Below are 17,336 nucleotides of genomic sequence, written 5' to 3' on the forward strand. Positions count from 1 at the left end.
ACTAGTTTTTTTTTTTTTACAAGCATGCACTGACATAAGCCATGCTTTCAGTTTGAGGAGCTTCAGCATGCATCACTTCAACTTGGTGCAATAAACCCCGATTCTGTAAAAGAAAGCTGTGAGAAATCAGTGATGGCTTACCTCAGCGTGGGTCTGATGAGAGGAAAAGCACTGAAACGCTACTGTCAGTGTACAGCCAACTGAGAAGGTCTATTCAGCAGTCTATGAAAGAGGAGCTGAATCGGGGTTGCCAAGTTGGAAGGGATCCCCCTCTGAGATTGTTTTGTTAATACACTATTGCTAAAAGTTTTGGGACACCAAAGAGGTTGGGCTCGGCCCCTTAGCTCCAGTGAAAGGAACTCTTAATGCTTCAGCATACCAAGACAATTTCATGCTCCCAACTTTTTTGGGGATGGCCCCTTCCTGATCCACCAGTGCACAAAGCAAGGTCCATAAAGACATGGATGAGCGAGTTTGGTGTGGAGGAACTTCACAGAGTCCTGACCTCTACCTGATAAAACATCTTTGGGATGAATTTAAGCAGAGACTGCGAGCCAGACCTTCTCGTCCAGCATCAGTGCCTGACCTCACAAATGCGCTTCTAGAGGAATGGTCCCAAAAACACTCTCCTAAACCTTGTGGAAAGCCTTCCCAGAAAACTTGAAGCTGTTATAGCTGCAAAGAGCGGGATAACTCTATATTACATTCATGTGCATGTAAAGGCATGTGTCCCAAAACTTTTGGCAATATCATGAACATTCACTGATTTATTCATCTTAATTGTGAGTTCTGGAAAATTGGGACAAAGGTTTGTGGATACCTGACCATCACAGCCATATATGCTTGTTGAATTTAGTCCACTCTAAATCTGCAATCTTTTCTTTAAAGGTTTCCCACAGTGTGGATTTGTGTTCGTTCAACCACAAGAGTATTAGTGAGGTCAGGCGAAGATGCCTAGCTTTTAATCAGAATTCCAAAAGATTTTATTGGGGTTTAGGTCAGCGTTCTGTGCAGGAACTGTGCTAGTTCCAGTGATGAAAAATTGTAATGCTAAAGCATACTGAGGCATTCTGTATAATTGTGCACTTCCAATTTTGTGGCAACAGTTTGGGGAAAACCTAAATATGGATGTGATGGTCTGGTGTCCAAATACTTTTGGGCATGAAATGTAGTTTTCAATCCTGATAGTTGAAAGGTGATTCCATCCCTGGTTCTCTTGAAAATGCGGGTCTGAGGGTCCACTTTAACCAAACCATGGCATGGGTCACCTGCATATACGAGCTTCTCAAGGTTGCTTTAACGATTTGTCTCTCATCTAGACCAGAATCAGTTCCTGAAGGTCTTGGCTAGGATATATATAAGATAGAAGAGTGATGTATACGTTGCAGGATTTTGCGGATATGAATTCATGTACACCACAGTTCTAATCTAATCATACACCAACCTGTTACTTCCATTTTCAGTGTATTTGTGACTTCATAGATTAATTCTAGGATGAATATTTGATCATTTTATTATTAATAGCTCCAAATAGAATTTTTAAGTGTTAGAACTGACACTAGATTATTTTACCTAGCAACGAGTCAAACAAATACGTAAGCTAAGCAAATGGAGCATGGAGGTGACACACTGATTATATTTTTTTAATAAGGTGTGGCCGTGAATAAATATAGCAGCCCAAAATACTCACCTCATCGAAAATGCTGTATTTAGACCATTGTGGCCTAAACATGGAGATGGAAAAGATTAATATTATTACACTTCAATCAGACTTGGAGTGTCTTAGCCAGAACATATTAAGTCATAAGTCACACAATTCATGGCTATGACTTTGACATCCAATTTCCATAACGTAATAATTTCGTCTGTGAGATACTTCTGACCTTGAAGAATTACCTTGCTGCCTTTATACACTATATTGCCAAAAGTTTTGGGACACCTGTCCAAATCATTAAATTTAGGGGTTGGGCTCGGCCCCTTAGTTCCAGTGAAAGGAACTCTTAATGTTTCAGCTTCATACCAAGACATTTTGGACAATTTCATACTGGGGATGACCCCTTCCTGTTCCAACATGACTGCACACCAGTGCACAAAGCAAGCTCCATAAAGACATCGATGAGCAAGTTTGGTGTGGAGGAACTGCACCTCAACCCAATATAACACCTTTGGGATGAATTAGAGTGGAGACTGTGAGACAGACCTTCTCGTCCAGCATCAGTGCCTGACCTCACAAATGTGCTTCTAGTGGAATGGTCAAACATCCCCATAAACACACTCCTAAACCTTGTCGAAAGCCTTCCCATAAGACTTGAAGCTGTTATAGCTGCAAAGAGCGAGCCAACTCCGTATTACATTCATGTGCCTGAAAAGGCAGATGTCCCAAAACGTTTGGTAATATATCTTAACTCATGTCCCCAATATCACCTCAGTAAAGACATGTTGTGTTTCTAGATATAACTGTGTTCAACTCTTAGGGGGAAGAAAATGTATGTTCTCACAAGGAACATGAAGATGATGTCAACAAAAGAGCTCCAGCCAAACACTCACACAGTCATGGAGAAAATGTCACACACACACACACATTTTCTGTCATGATTTATTCCTTAACAATGTCTCACTCTTGGTTGTTTTCTCTATTAATACCACAACATTTATCTCACAGAATACCCAAGAGTTTAGCCATTAAGCTATTATGTACCCAGCTTGCTAAAGAATTTAGAATAGCTGCCATATGTAGCTACCTTAGTTGTTTTTAGACAAGTAAAACATGTTTAATGAAATAATAACGTATTATGTTATATTTTATCTGCGTATATTACCTAAAAATATTATATTTGATATATACTATTACATATGTCACTGTTTTTTTTTGTTTGTTTGTTTGTTTGTTTTGTTTAGATGTTTTGGCTCTATTGTACTTTTGTGGGGATTTTATGAAACCAATCTGGCAACCCTACACAGCTCCACTCCGCCTCTCCAACTAAACCCTCCTGATTCTCCCGGGAAAATCGCCAGAAATTAACAGCATTGAGAGCATAAATGGCCAATAAAGTTATACAAAAAAAACGCCTTGAAATTTTAATATGAAGAGAAAATGACCAAATGTGTTTATGTTTTCTTTTTTATTTTTATTTGTTAACACGATGGGTTCATAATCGGGCGCGCGCACTTCACTCTTTTTAATTGGTCACTATAGCAACGGCTGTGTGGAAAAGTACTTTGGCTAGATTTCGATGCAGTTTGCCTGGTGAAGATATTTATATTTAAGTGATTTGTTTAAGAAATACGCCACTGAGGAATAGAAAATAAAAAGCAGAAATGTCCTTTCTTATTTTTATTTATTTTATTTTTTTTTTAATTTTCACGAACTCAAATGTTTAGCAAACAAATTTCCCTGTGAATTAACAAAGAAAATAAAACAAAAGCTGAAACTCTTACAATGATTTATCCATCCATCCATTTTCGATACCCACTTTATTCCTAATTAGGGTCACGGGGGTCTGTTGGAGCCTATCCCAGCACACATTGGGTGAAAGGCAGGGGTACACCCTGGACAGGTCACCAGTCCATCACAGGGCCACACATATAGACAGACAACCACACACACACTCACTCCTATGGGCAATTTAGAATCACCAATCAACCTAATGTACGTTTTTGGACTGTGGAAGGAAACCGTACACCCACACAGGCACAGGGAGAACATGCAAACTCCACACAGAAAGGCCCCTGCCCTGTTTGAACCCAGGACCTTCTTGCTGTGAGGCAATAGTGCTCACCACTAAGCCCACAATGATTCATTTACACCTTTATTGTCGAATAAACTCATCCTTGCTCGAACTGAAAATTTAGAAGAGACCCACAGGGGGATAAGTCACGAGAGCTGAATAGCCTTCCCTCTATATATCTATGTGTGTTCATCTGTGTTCAGTAAAGCCTGAGTTCATTCAGCACTGGGTTTTTGCTGTGTACCTCAGAAACACTTCTGCTAGCTGGTGAAAAAAGCGCACAGCAGGGAAGTGAGAATTCAGCAGTACAGCTTCAGTCGGTCAGGTATTTTCTCTCTCTCTCTCTTTCTGTTCAAACATAAAGATCCTCTCAGTGATGCATCGGGCCTCATCGTTACACTGAGAAAACAAGCATACACGCTGACAAAAGATAGATAGAGATATAGACAAATAGAGAGATAGACAGAGAGAGAGAGATCAGATCGAAATCAGGTGTTGAATTGGTTTCTATTACAGCGGCTCAGTAGTTTCGTAAAGTTTACATTAACACACATGCACATTATATAGTAACAACTTACACCAAGGCTTGCATAACATCACTTAACACGTTGGTGGTAGCTCACGTGGTTAAAGGGCTGAGACGTTGACCAGAAGATTGGGGTTCAAGCCCTAACACTGCCAAGCTGCCACCGTTGGGCCGTTGAGCAAGGCCCTTAACCTCCCTACTGTAGTGGTGCTGCATCATTGCTGACCCTGTGCTCTGGCCCCATCCTCCCAAGGATGGGATATATAGAAAAAAGAATTTCACTGTGCAGTAATGTATATCACTGGACTCATAAATGCCCATAATGCATTTTGCCATATTATAAGGTAGCAGTGCACCATTTCGGAACACAGGGAATATACTTTTTTTCAGCATGTAGAAGAGGACCTTTGGCTGAACAGAGGCTGATTCAGAGTTTAATACTCTCATTAAGTCCAGCTGTGTGTGAGGAGGAGAGTAGACGTGAGGGGGGGGGGGATAGGTCTCTGTACACCCCATTCATACCACACAGTGAACACTCGGGCCCATTCATCTGAGCATGTGCTGATGGCTAAAGGGAAAATTTCAATGAAAGAAATATACGTTCTTTAAATTCGGAACGATTTAAAGCAATAATTAGGCTTATAGCTTGCAGTTCAGTGTCCTGCATGTCGAAATCATCACACGCCTGCCTCAGAATGGTTTATGGAGGCATTCTGACTCTGTCTGGCACAATTGTATCTATAGAAATAGTCAAGAAGTAACCAGAAGCAGTGGTAAAAAAACAGTAGCAGTGGCCAGCAGTGTAATCTTCAGTCACTATCCCTGCACACCAACGTTGGACTCGGGTTTGAGGTGGAATTGTACGTTAGTTCCAGTTTGCTCTTTATAGTATATATATATAGTTTTTAAATACAGATACAGTTTGTCATTTTGTTATTTAAAAACACTGTTACGGACAAATGAGTATGCGATGATTTAGGCTTGGACTGAATCAGCCCAGGATCACTAGGATTAGAAATGTGCAATGCTTAACTGGTGCATAATAACTTCCCGTGCTTTGTAATCCAAGTGGTGCTTGTCATTCAGTGAAATCGGAGCAAGCAAATGAACCCTCAGAGGTACCGCTGCGGTTTAATTATGTACTTGTAAAAAGGCTTTTTCATTGTCTGTACGTTCCCTTTCCCCAGACTAAAAGACAGACTAATGGTACCAAAGATTTTTTCCCTTGAGGAGAATCATCTTAGTGAAAGCATTTGTACCCTGAAAGGTAACAATTTTCCTAAAAGTGTCATTTTGGAGCACGTGCATTTTAGAGATTATAATAAACACAAAATGTTATGTGCTGAGACATCACAAAGTACAGATTTTTGTGTATTGTAAGCTCAGGACTCATTCGTTATACATTGAATAACTTTATCTATTAAGTCAAAAATACTCTGAGGATTTTTCCAAACACTCTTAAGCACCACTTGGCTCTATAGTAAGAAAAGTCATGATTTATATTAATATATATTTATATTCACAATATCCAGTGTCCCAAACATAAAGATGGATTTCCTTTTAAGCCTGATTCCTCCTCACCTGATTCTTCCTCACGTCGTCTCAGGTGCCTATGGCTTGTGAATTTGAGATAAATCTAAATATATATTTGTTTATCTGTAAAGCTGCTTTGTTTTTTGATATTACCCATTGTTAAAAACTTGGTATAAATACAATTTAAGTGAAGAGTTTAGTTCGTTTTGCATATTTGGAGAATATTTAGAGAACAGCGCCCTCTAAAGGACACTGTGACTAAGCACATAGTGAAAATGACCGCTTTTAGTAACCACATATCCTGGTCAGGGATAGAGCTGAAACACGTTGCATGAGGAAATACACCCTGGGTGGGATCCAGTATATTCCCGGGCACCAATACACACATTTATACACCCATTCACACCTAGAGACAATTTGCCTTAGGCACTCCACCCCTATTTATCTTTAGGGAAGTGGGAGGAAACCGGAGCACCGTGAGAAAACACACATGAGAAGATGCAATGAATCTCCACACAAGCCTAAGCTACAGTGCGATGAATAAATGCTAACACTTACTGGATATACTGGATATACACTATTGCTGAGAGTTTTGGGACACCAGATGTTCAGGTGTTGTTTTTCAGGGATTTAGTTCCAGTGAAAGGAACTCTTAATGCTTCAGCATACCAAGACATTTTGGACAAGTTCATGCACCCAACTTTGTGGGAACAGTTTGGGGATGACCGCTTCCTGTTCCAACATGACTGTGCAAAGCAAGTCATGCAAGTGAGTTTGGTGTGGAGGAACTTGACTGGCCTGCCAACCGCTTTGGGATGAATTAGAGCAGAGATTGTGAGCCAGGCCAAAACTGAGACGTCTGCCTTTACATTGCACATGAATGTAATATGGAGTTGTCCCACCTTTTGCAGCTATAACAGCTTCAAATCTTCTGGGAAGGCTTTCCACAAGGTTTAGGAGTGTGTTTTTGACCATTCCTCTAAAAGTGCATTTGTGAGGTCAGGCACTGATGTTGGACGAGAAGGCCTGGCTCGCAGTCTCCACTCTAACTCATCCCAAAGGTGTTCTATCAGGTTGAGGTCAGGACTCTGTGAAGTTTCTCCACACCAAACTCACTCATCCATGTCTTTATGGACCTTGCTTTGGTCACTGGTGTGCAGTCATGTTGGAGCAGGAAGGGCTCATCCCCAAACTGTTCACACGAAGTTAGGTTCATGAAATTGTCCAAAATGTCTTGGTATGAAGCTGAAGCATTAAGAGTTCCTTTCACTGGAACTAAGGCGCAAAGCCCTGATAAACAACACCTGAATTCGATGATTTGGAGGCGTGTCCCATAACCTTTGGCAATATATAGTTGTAGCAGCACAGTGGATAAAATCATGTAGATACAGGCCTCAGCAAACATCATTATGAGCAAAAAGTGACTTTAACCATGGTGTAGTAAGCTTGAGTATTATAGAAATCTGCTGATATATCCAGGGATTTTCACAGTGAAAAACATAAAAACATTGAGAGAGCAAACGTTCTAGCCAGATTAGTTCAAGCTGCCAGGAAGGAACTCTTATAACTCCATATAATCACTCTTTACAACCGGGGGTGAGGAGAAAAGGACAAAACTTTGAACCTTGAGGTGGATGGGCTACAACAACAAAATGATCCACTTTCGCTAAACATCCCAGATAGCAAATTGGATCTGGGCCGAGTCTGGATGAGTTTCAGCTTTATGTTTGGCCCAGATACCAAATGGAATTACGGCCCAAAGCTGGCCCAAATGCAGTTTGCCAAAAGTCAACCAGACCAATACCGGAAACAGACCAAAAGTCAGCCACAACTCCACAATGTCACCAGAAATCAGCCATACATGACCCACAACAGTGCCAGAATCCACACGTGTCAGCCAGATAAGAGCCAAAATGCCACCACCTTTACCCCAGAACTCAGCCACAACTTATCCAGAAGGTCCACAAAACAGCCAGAACTGAACCAGAATCCCCAAAACTGAACCAGAAATTACCCGTATAATATTTATTATGCAAGGTATAATAAAAAAGAATGAAACTACACAAACTCAAAGCAGAATGTTTTATTGATGCAGAAAGGGGAAAAAATCTCAACATGAAAAATGAACAGTGGGGAAAAAAAAGAAGATAAGAAACCAGTAAAATAAAAACAAATGTTTAAAACACAAAAATAACAAAGACTACAGAAACCAAGCAATACATTTAAACTTATCAGCTCAATATTTTAATTCAAATTGTCTGATAATATAATATAATATAATATAATATAATATAATATAATATAATATAATATAATATAATATAATATAATATAATATAATATAATATAATTCAACCATCAGATAGAAAGCGGTTTGAAATAAATCGCTATGTGTGTGAACGCATCTGACCCCAGATCAGTCTGGAGAAAGAAACCACGACAGAGGCGGAGTTTTCTCTTTTTAGGAGGGTCAAAGTTTTATCCAAACAAATGGAGGAGAGTTTCTTCAGAAGAAGACTGTCAACATCTTGAACCTTTTCTTAAAGACTTTCGATCGAAACCTGAGCCAAAAAACTAACATCCGGCGGAAAGGTAACACAGATTCTTCTTCTTTTTATTGTTCTGGATGTAACGTGTTAGAATGCGCCAAAAACAACAACAACAAAACAACGAAACATATTTCCACACTGTGATGCGGGTTGTTTTGTGTTTTCACTTCGGATCCGGATTGTTGAAATTCGTTGCATAGTATCCTTGTATTTAGCAAGACAGGGAAAAAGACGTGAGGGAGTGTGAACGGAAATCACGAGCTAACCACAGGACATGTCATGACGGCTCTGGGATGACCCCCAGCCTTTGATTTGTGGCTCAGGGAATAAAGTTTAAAGGATAACTTAAAACTTCATCTTCATCACTTCTGCATCTCATCCAGAAACCTTAATCTGTTTTACACAAATACGTTGCGCGAGGACGTGCTGCATGCGCGTGGTCGATTTTTTTAAAAATTTAAAATCATTTAAAAAGTAACCGTCACCTTAACGTTTTTTTTTTTTACCAACAAGGAATCTGAGGCGGCTGTGGAAATCTGCAGCTCATAAACTTTCCTAATAAATCCTAAATAAATTGGTAGAAGACATGTGTCTCTGGACATTTAGTGGACACACGCTGTAGTTTAAAGGTGTATTATTAAAAAAACATGCACGGAGGAACAGCTTCATATATCGAAGAAAAACATAAACACTGAGGTCTGTGGAGGAAAGGCATGACATGTCTTCTGTCTTCCCCTTCACCAAAATAAGCTAGGATTTATTATTAATCTGTGAAAGCGTAATCTGTTCATAATGTCCTTGAAACCTGTTTACACGACCTCTTTGAATGCTAGCCATAAGAAGTTCAGGTGTCATAAACCTTCAGCAAAAACATATCAATAATAAACACAGTTGTGGTCAGAATATTGTGCCTGATTTTCTTTTATTTCTAATGCCGGTCATTTCTGAAGGAGGTCATCTTTAGTACAAGAACAAATGCAGTGAAAAGTGTTCAAAAAACCCCTAATCTGAAATGAGTTTGTTTTTCAAGTGTGCGAATATTGGGAAACCCTGGACATTAAAGAAGGTAATTTCCATCTGAAAAATAGGAACCATGTGAGGGATGTGTTTTTCGATTAAATCATATCTCAGGACAACGTAGTCTCCGATTTATTTATTTCTTTTTTTTGCATAATAATGGTCACATGTATTGCCATGACATGTATGTGGTCTTTTGTATTGAATTGGGGAACATCTATCTACCAGTTTAGCATCCATCCATCCAGCCATCTTCTATACCCGCTTTATTTTATTCCTAATTAGGGTCACGGTTATCTGTTGGAGCCTATCCCAGCACACACTGGGTGAAAGGCAGGGGTACACTTTGGACAGGTCGCCAGTCCATCACAGGTCCACACATATAGACAGACAACCACTCACACTCACTCCTATGTGCAATTTAGAATGACCAATCAACGTAATGTACATGTTTTTGGACTGTGGGAAGAAACCGGAGTACCCTTACGCAGGCATAGGAAGAACATTCGAACCCAGGACCACTAAGCCAGCGTGCTGCCCACCAGTTTAGCATCCAATTCTAACTCAACAATAATATCTACCACAGCTTCAGGTCTCAGTACTCAGAACAAAGCACGCTATTCTCGTTTACTACCGTGCTTGTTGGACAGGCTACGGATAGATACTGATCTGAGATAGCATCTATCACACGATAGCTACCAAGCAAGGAGGGTGTTGTGAAGCCAGCCAAACACATTTGCTAATGCAATGTCAGGGGGTGGTGTAACACTTTCCACATTAGAGGAGGAAAACAGTATGTGCCCACTTCCACATGCATCTCATGGATGTGTGTGTTGATAGGAGAGAGAGAGTATGCCACCATTCCCTCTCTGACAGCACGGATCTTCGGATGATGGGACAAACATTTGCCTCTCAGAAGCACTATACCATGACCCCCTGAATAAGCCCTGTAGCAGTAAGGAACTATAGCGCAGTGAAAGGGTTAACTGTATGCTACGTTCGTTATGGGAGATGATTGGTGGCCGACATCATGAGGATATTGATGGACTAACAGCTTGCATTACTGACAACATGAACCACAAACATCCTCCTTCACTTCTTGCTTAAATTTCCCAATATTAAATCACTCAGTCAATAATACACTTCGAGTTCCATCTCAGACAATAAGGAAATAAATGACAGCTTTGGGCATTGATAAACATTGAAAATGAAATAATAACGAGTTAATTTAAATCAACTAAAAGAAAAGGCATGTGTTTTCGACTCCATGTGGGGAAACGAAAGGCCAAAAAATAAGCAGGAAGTAATTTTTTCACAAATGGCTAAAGCAGAGCAAATCAACATCACTGGGTAGATCAAGTATTTCTGCAGATCAGAAATACTTGAGCTGGCTCTACTGAACTTCACTTCACTCAGCAGACACGGAGGTTTTGGGGGGGTTATTTCATGTAATATAGCGTTCATGATTAGGTGAAGCTTTATGAAGTTTAATGAAAGGTGTGTCCAGTTTCAGTGTTTTGTAAAAGTCTCAAGCACCCTGACTTGTTTTTGAGTCAATGAGGATTGCATTAAATCAGTCAAACAGGCTAAAAGCTATACGGAGTTAATAATAAATATAATATTATAATAATCAAGGATTTAAAAAAATAAATCACCAACCCCAGGATGTGCTTCAAGAAATGTAAAAAAAAAAAAAAAAATTTAAAAACAACTTTATTGATTCTGATTTCCATTATTTCCATTATTTTTTATTAAATTAAATGTAATGGCATTAAGAAAACAATACTTTCCAAAGAGAAGAAATAATGAAAGATAATTGGCAGATAACAGTAGAGGCATATGGTGGAGCAAATACTTATTATATATATTGTTATTTTCCTTTGTGATACAGTATCTGTGTACACCTTCGCAAAACCACATTTTGAATACACACACACACAATCAACATCCTTTTTATTAGGAACATAAAAATAAAAGGGGGGGGGAACAGCTTTTGTGCATGAATGTGCATAGGTACTGGTATTCCTATTAAAGTGGCCAGTGAGTGTATACCCTGATACACACAGCCATGTTGTGTCCAAGCAGGGCCTGTGGTGCATTGTTTATGCTGCAAGTCTAAACTTGATTTTGTAATTTTATTGTGACATTGTGAGGAAAACACAATGCAAGATTTGCTTTAACTTCTCCTTTTCTTTCTCATAATAGTATACAACCAAATAGACAGAAGAGTTTAAAACTGGCAAGTAGAAAGCTTTTCTTTAGGTTCATGGTTGTAGTTAAATTATTATTCTTATAATAATTGTTCAATAATTAATCACGGCTTTGTCCATGGGATCGTTCTCTATATTCTGTTCAAGATCCAGACTGATATGTTTAGTTAGGACTGAAGATAATATCTTTTTCTTCACACAGAGCTTCGTAGCTGTTACTAGGCGATCGGGCGATTTGGATCGACCATGGTCCGTTTTTTGAAGTTTTTCACGGCGGTGGGTGACAACCACCCGGCCGCTTCACAGTGGCATGATGAAGAACTACACAAAGTCAGCGAACACGTGGAGCCTGCAAAACTAACACCCACAAATCTGACGTTCAGAGATAGGCTGAGAGGTCTCTTCGGCTCCGAGAGATTTCAGGTACTGAAGCTGCAACAAAAAGCATCTTAACGTATTTCATATTTCTTTCTATGTCAAGAATGAGGAATTCCTGTGGTGCACATGTAGACACGAATTCCAACAAGCTATTATTATAGTAAAAATAGTTCTATTTATTTGAGATACACTGATCAGGCATAACATTATGACCAGTAAGAGGTGGCGTGAATAAAACTCATGATCTCCTCATCATGGCACCTGTTAGTGGGAGGGATATATTAGGCAGCAAGTGAACATTTTGTCCTCAGAGTTGATGTGTTAGAAGCAGGAAAAATGGACAAGCGTAATGATTTACACGAGTCTGACGAAGGGACGAATTTTGACGGCTAGACGACTGGATCAGGGCATCTCCAAAACTGCAGCTCTTGTGGGGTGTTCCCGGTCTGCAGTGGTCAATATCTATCAAAAGTGGTCCAAGACAGGGTCATTGGCGGCCAAGGCTCATTGATGCATGTGGGGAGCGAAGGGTGGCCCGTGTGATCCGATCCAACAGACGAGCTACTGTTGCTCAAACTGCTGAAGAAGTTAATGTTGGTTCTGATAGAAAGGTGTCAGAATACACAGTGCAGGACGGGTCAGGGCTGTTTAGTCAGAAAAGGGGGACCAACACAATATTACTCATAATGTTATGCCTGGTTGCTGTATATGACTCCAATATTTGCTTGAAACACCTATTTTGGTATTTTTGCATTTCCCCTTCTGATCCACAGACATACTTTAGGCCGGAAATGCTGATGAAACAGATCATACACGGCTGTTTTGCAAAATTTGCAGGACGTTGGCTAAGTAACTAGATGCTGGTATAGCTCAGTACTAGCGTCATAATGGTAAAAGATTTCCAGATATAAAAAAGTGTGATCGGTAAATCAGTTGAGGAGGTTTATCTCACAAGACTATTTGATATAAGACATGGTAAATGACGTCATGAGGATATTGATGGACTAACAGCTTGCGTTTCTGACATCAACCACCAGAATCCTCCTTTGACTGTTGCTTTGATTTCCTAATAAGAAATCACAAGACAATTATACCCTGAAAATGAGCAAGGAAAAAAAAAAAAAAAGAAATAAGCCACACGTTCGGTTTTATCTTCACCAAAAGAAAAGGCAGGCATTTATACAATGAGGAAATAAAGTAGGCGTAAAGTCAAGTGCATGCAGGAAAATATAACGGCAAAAAGGAGTGTCTTTTCTTTTTTGTGAAGCAGAGAAAATAGCGTGTGAAGTCTGCAGATAACACTGAAGGAGTTAAACTGGTGGAACCATAGCTTGGTTTAGGTTCTGGGCTGTATTTGGATGCACCTTGCCAAAAGTTTTGGGACACCCCTCCAAATCATTGTATTCAGGCGTTGTTTTTCAGGGGGTTGGGCTCGGCTCCTTAGTTTCGGTGAAAGGAACTCTTAATGCCTCAGCTTCATACCAAGACATTTTGGACAATTTCATGCTCCCAACTATGTGGGAACAGTTTGGGGATGACCCCTTCCTGTTCCAACATGACTGCACACCAGTGCACAAAGCAAGGTCCATAAAGACATGGATGAGAGAGTTTGGTGTGGAAGAACTGCACAGAGTCCTGACCTTAACCTGATAGAACACCTTTGGAATGAATTAGAGCCTTCTCTTCCAAGATCAGTGCCTGACCTCACAAATGTGCTTCTAGAGGAATGGTCAAAAATACCCATAAACACACTCCTAAACCTTGTGGAAAGCCTTCCCAGAAGAGTTGAAGCTGTTATAGCTGTCCCAAAGCTTTTGGCAATAAAGTGTATCTTTGTATTTCACCTCCCATGGTGGAGCTCAAAATTAGGCTGGCAGTATACTGCAAAAAGATATTTTTGTTATAAGCCTTCCTCCTGTCTGTGCTTGGTCTGAACAGTTCTTCCTTTGCATGTTATCAGAAGTAGAAGCACAATTTCTGTCTGTTACATGCACCCTTATGCAGTTTTTCCTTTGCAAAAGAAAGCAACACCTCTTGTGCTGATAGTGCTAGATTTTCTGCTGTTTGATTATTTGTTCCGTTTGACAGGGTTGCCTTGCACAGGCCCGATCCGAAACACCAATTATCCCCCATCCAAACAACCTTTTAAATCTAACAGCATGGCTGCTATTATAAATAGATATTGATATAAAAAGGAATGCCTTGCAGTGCATTTTAACAAAGGGGTAGGGAAAGCATTTCTTGCCTCAGCAGTTCGTGACACTGTGATGGTAACAGCCATAACACTGTTCAGCTCACAGCAAGACGTTTACTCTTTATTGAGGGAACCAACAATTGTGTATTTGGACATTACTTAGTTCTTTTGTCTTGTGAAGTACAGCTAGCTTTACACAAATAGCTGTATGGTTTCACTTAAATGGTATACATACAGAAAGCTTTCGTCCTTTTCAATCACTGTCCATTATATTAACCCTCACCATTTCACAGCATTTAAATATAAGAAATCCAGTTAAAGCAATAGTACTGCACACCAGATGTTTGGGTTCTTTGCTAATGACAGTGTTGCTCTGTCTGTGCTCTAGATAGTCGTTGTGACCTTGGTGATCTTGGATGCCCTATTTGTGCTGTGTGAGCTGCTCTTAGACCTGTCTATAATCGAAGCCGATGAGCATCACATCGCTCCACAGGTGAGTTGAAGCAGGATCCTAATGCATATGAATCCGAAAGGAAAAATCCTCACCACTAGTTCCTCCTTTTGTCATTCTGCAGGTGTTTCACTACCTCAGCTTGGCGCTGCTCACCTTCTTCATGGTGGAGCTGGGCTTTAAGCTGTACGCTTTTCAGTTGGAGTTTTTCCACCACAAGTTCGAGGTGTTTGATGGGATTGTTGTGATCGTGTCTTTCATCCTGGATATCGTGTACATCTCCAAAGAAAATGCCTTTGATGGTATGGGCCTGATCATCCTGCTCAGGCTGTGGAGAGTGGCCAGGATCATTAATGGTACGGATAAAGGAAGCAAAATCATTATCAGTGAAACATTTCACGCTGTTTATCTTCTGAAGCACACTTAAACCTGACAGCATCTCAAATGGACTTTCTGGTTTCCGTGTAGATTAGCAATAACAGTACAGAAAGTCAGTACATTGCATAGCTTTAAACCATTCTGATTCACAGCCATAGTTTTTAAATACTGGTTCTAGACTTATAATTCCATTGGAGGAACAAACTATGACCTTTTTAAGTTTAGAGAAAAAAATTTGTCTAACCGGAAAACATTGGTAGGTGTGGTAGCTTGGGTGGTAGCTTGTGGTGGCTAAGGTCTTGGACTACTGATCAGAATGGTATGAGTTTGAATCTTAGGTCCAACAAGCTGCCACCGTTGGGCCCCTGTGCAAGGCCCTTAACCCTTAATTGCTCATTTGTTTAAAATCAATAAGATCAATTGTAAGTTGCTCCGGATAAAGGCTATCTCCGACATGGAGTTAACATCATTAAGCCATCAGAAGAGACTCGGCAAGTGGCAGGTTTCTAAATATTGCTCATAATAGTGAGAGCTTAAACTTTTAGCATGTGAAATGGCATGGAATGGCATGGAACTGATATCTCCAAGTGAAATATTGTATTATTTACACCAATTTGTAAAACGTTGGCACAGTATATCCTACTGCTGCAGATTTCATGCCAGAAAAACAGACAAGAATGTTCAAGGTAGAAATCTAAGATCTAAACATCTAAGACATGCTTCTGTTCACAAAAACTTTACAAAATGGAGACCTTTTGTACATTTTCCTGTTATTTTCTGTTCTACCTGCAGGTATTCTGTTGTCAGTGAAGAGTCAAGCTAATCACAGGGTGCACAAGCTGAAAGAGGAAAACGATCGTCTCCACCATCAAATCAGCGAGCTGCAAGAGCACAAAACCGCACTGGTGAGCGTTTGACCACATCACGCTGGGAATTTTACAGATCACCATGTACAGTACACGCACGTTTTTAGAGCAGGGTAAAAAATCTAACCTAAAGAATCACTGGATCTTCTGAGTATAAAGTAGATCTCTCTGTGTACTCTCCCAGGAAGGTCTGTTGTATCCACACAGCCACAAAATATTCCCATCTCTGAAGGGACTATTCATCGGCTCTCGTTATAAGTGCTGAATAAACAGAAATTTGCATTTTTATATGTCAGGGGAAAGTAGCCAAGATTTTCAACAGTAGTTGTTTATCAGGTTCAACCTGTACACGATCTTTTATCCAGGAAAAGAAAAAACCGTCAACCAGGAGGTGACCTGGTGAATTCTAGCGAAGTGAATGACAAAGCAGTGTAAACACAAAGCAGTGTACATTTTGTTTCCCTCAGACTTCAAGTATTAACACATGTCTTTGAGTTCACATTGAGGTCACTCACTAATAGATATTTTAACGATTTTGTTTACAGGAGCAGGAGGTCAACAAGATGAGAACGCTCTTAACAAAGCACTCCATCCAGTACTGATCACCATTACCAGCTGTACACAATACTCGTACAACCTTCATTATAAATGTGAGCCAATGAATGGAAATATACTCAACGAATAATCTATAGGTCAAGAGGTCTAGGTTCGTATTTAATGCCAGCGCTTCAAGCCAGAATCAAGCGTGCGTAATTTTTTGCTGGTCTGCCATTGCAGCTTTCTGAACAACGAGGCGGTGAGGGAGTGTTTTTCGAGATGGAACGTGCTAAGAATAAATTATTAGATAACTGTTACTCGATAAGATTCACAATAACGTTACAAAAATCTAATTGTAATGTCCTCCGAGTAGGAAAAATGTACTTCTCCTCAATCCAGAGGTCAGCGTGTGACATCAAATCAACGTCAATCAATAGTAAACAAGTAGCCCCTTGAGATATGTTGTGTAAATTAGTATTTACTTAAGATCTATAACTCTCTATAATTTGTTGTAGAAGCTGTTAGAAAACAGCTGTACTCGTACAACACAGGCAGTCCTGGTCATTTCAACGTGGTCAGTGTCCATGACCACGTTGAAATGCATCATGAATATCGCATTATAACTGCACATGGGATTATTTAAGAATGGAATCAACTGCGAGCTTGTTCATTAGCTTTTTTATGACGCCATTTGAATTCAGCTATTTTCTTGTCCAAAGTCTTTATTCCAAATTGCCGTATGCACACTAATATATTTCTGAGAAGTAAATTGTTAAGCTTCTGTTCTAGAATGCTGTGAAAGAATATACTTTACCCAATAATTTATCAAGGAATCAAGATTTTTTTAAATTTGATTTTATTTTAATTACAAATCATTTGCATCCAGAATAAACTATTACAAAAATGTGATTCTGAGTTCAATATACAGAGTTCATACACAATAATTTACTATTTACATTTACCGCATGG

The 17,336-nt window shown here is 39.7% G+C and overlaps 2 protein-coding genes across 3 annotated transcripts in view; one reads left to right on the top strand and one right to left on the bottom strand.

Annotated features, from left to right (window-relative positions):
- The window catches only part of csgalnact1a (chondroitin sulfate N-acetylgalactosaminyltransferase 1a), a 34,787-nt gene extending 34,566 nt beyond the window's left edge, over nucleotides 1-221 (bottom strand). Inside the window, exon 1 of the mRNA XM_058412096.1 lies at nucleotides 142-221. The gene's annotated coding sequence lies outside the window, so the exon portion shown is untranslated. The remainder of the gene's footprint in view (nucleotides 1-141) is intronic.
- Nucleotides 222-8,221: 8,000 nt separating this feature from the next.
- Nucleotides 8,222-17,276, top strand: hvcn1 (hydrogen voltage-gated channel 1). Of its 2 annotated transcripts, XM_058412290.1 has the most exons (7): nucleotides 8,262-8,379; nucleotides 11,559-11,592; nucleotides 11,766-11,986; nucleotides 14,524-14,628; nucleotides 14,711-14,942; nucleotides 15,757-15,869; nucleotides 16,376-17,276. In XM_058412290.1, the coding sequence occupies exons 3-7, from the start codon at nucleotides 11,810-11,812 to the stop codon at nucleotides 16,430-16,432; spliced, it is 684 nt and encodes a 227-aa protein (XP_058268273.1). In that variant the 5' UTR covers nucleotides 8,262-8,379; nucleotides 11,559-11,592; nucleotides 11,766-11,809; the 3' UTR covers nucleotides 16,433-17,276. The 2 variants fall into 2 exon arrangements, with proteins under 2 accessions (XP_058268272.1, XP_058268273.1); XM_058412289.1 differs by lacking the exon at nucleotides 11,559-11,592 and having other exon boundaries at nucleotides 8,222-8,379.
- The last annotated feature ends 60 nt before the right edge of the window (nucleotides 17,277-17,336 follow it).

The sequence above is a fragment of the Hemibagrus wyckioides genome, linkage group LG16 (assembly GCF_019097595.1).
Source record: "Hemibagrus wyckioides isolate EC202008001 linkage group LG16, SWU_Hwy_1.0, whole genome shotgun sequence".
In the NCBI taxonomy this organism is placed as follows: domain Eukaryota; kingdom Metazoa; phylum Chordata; class Actinopteri; order Siluriformes; family Bagridae; genus Hemibagrus; species Hemibagrus wyckioides.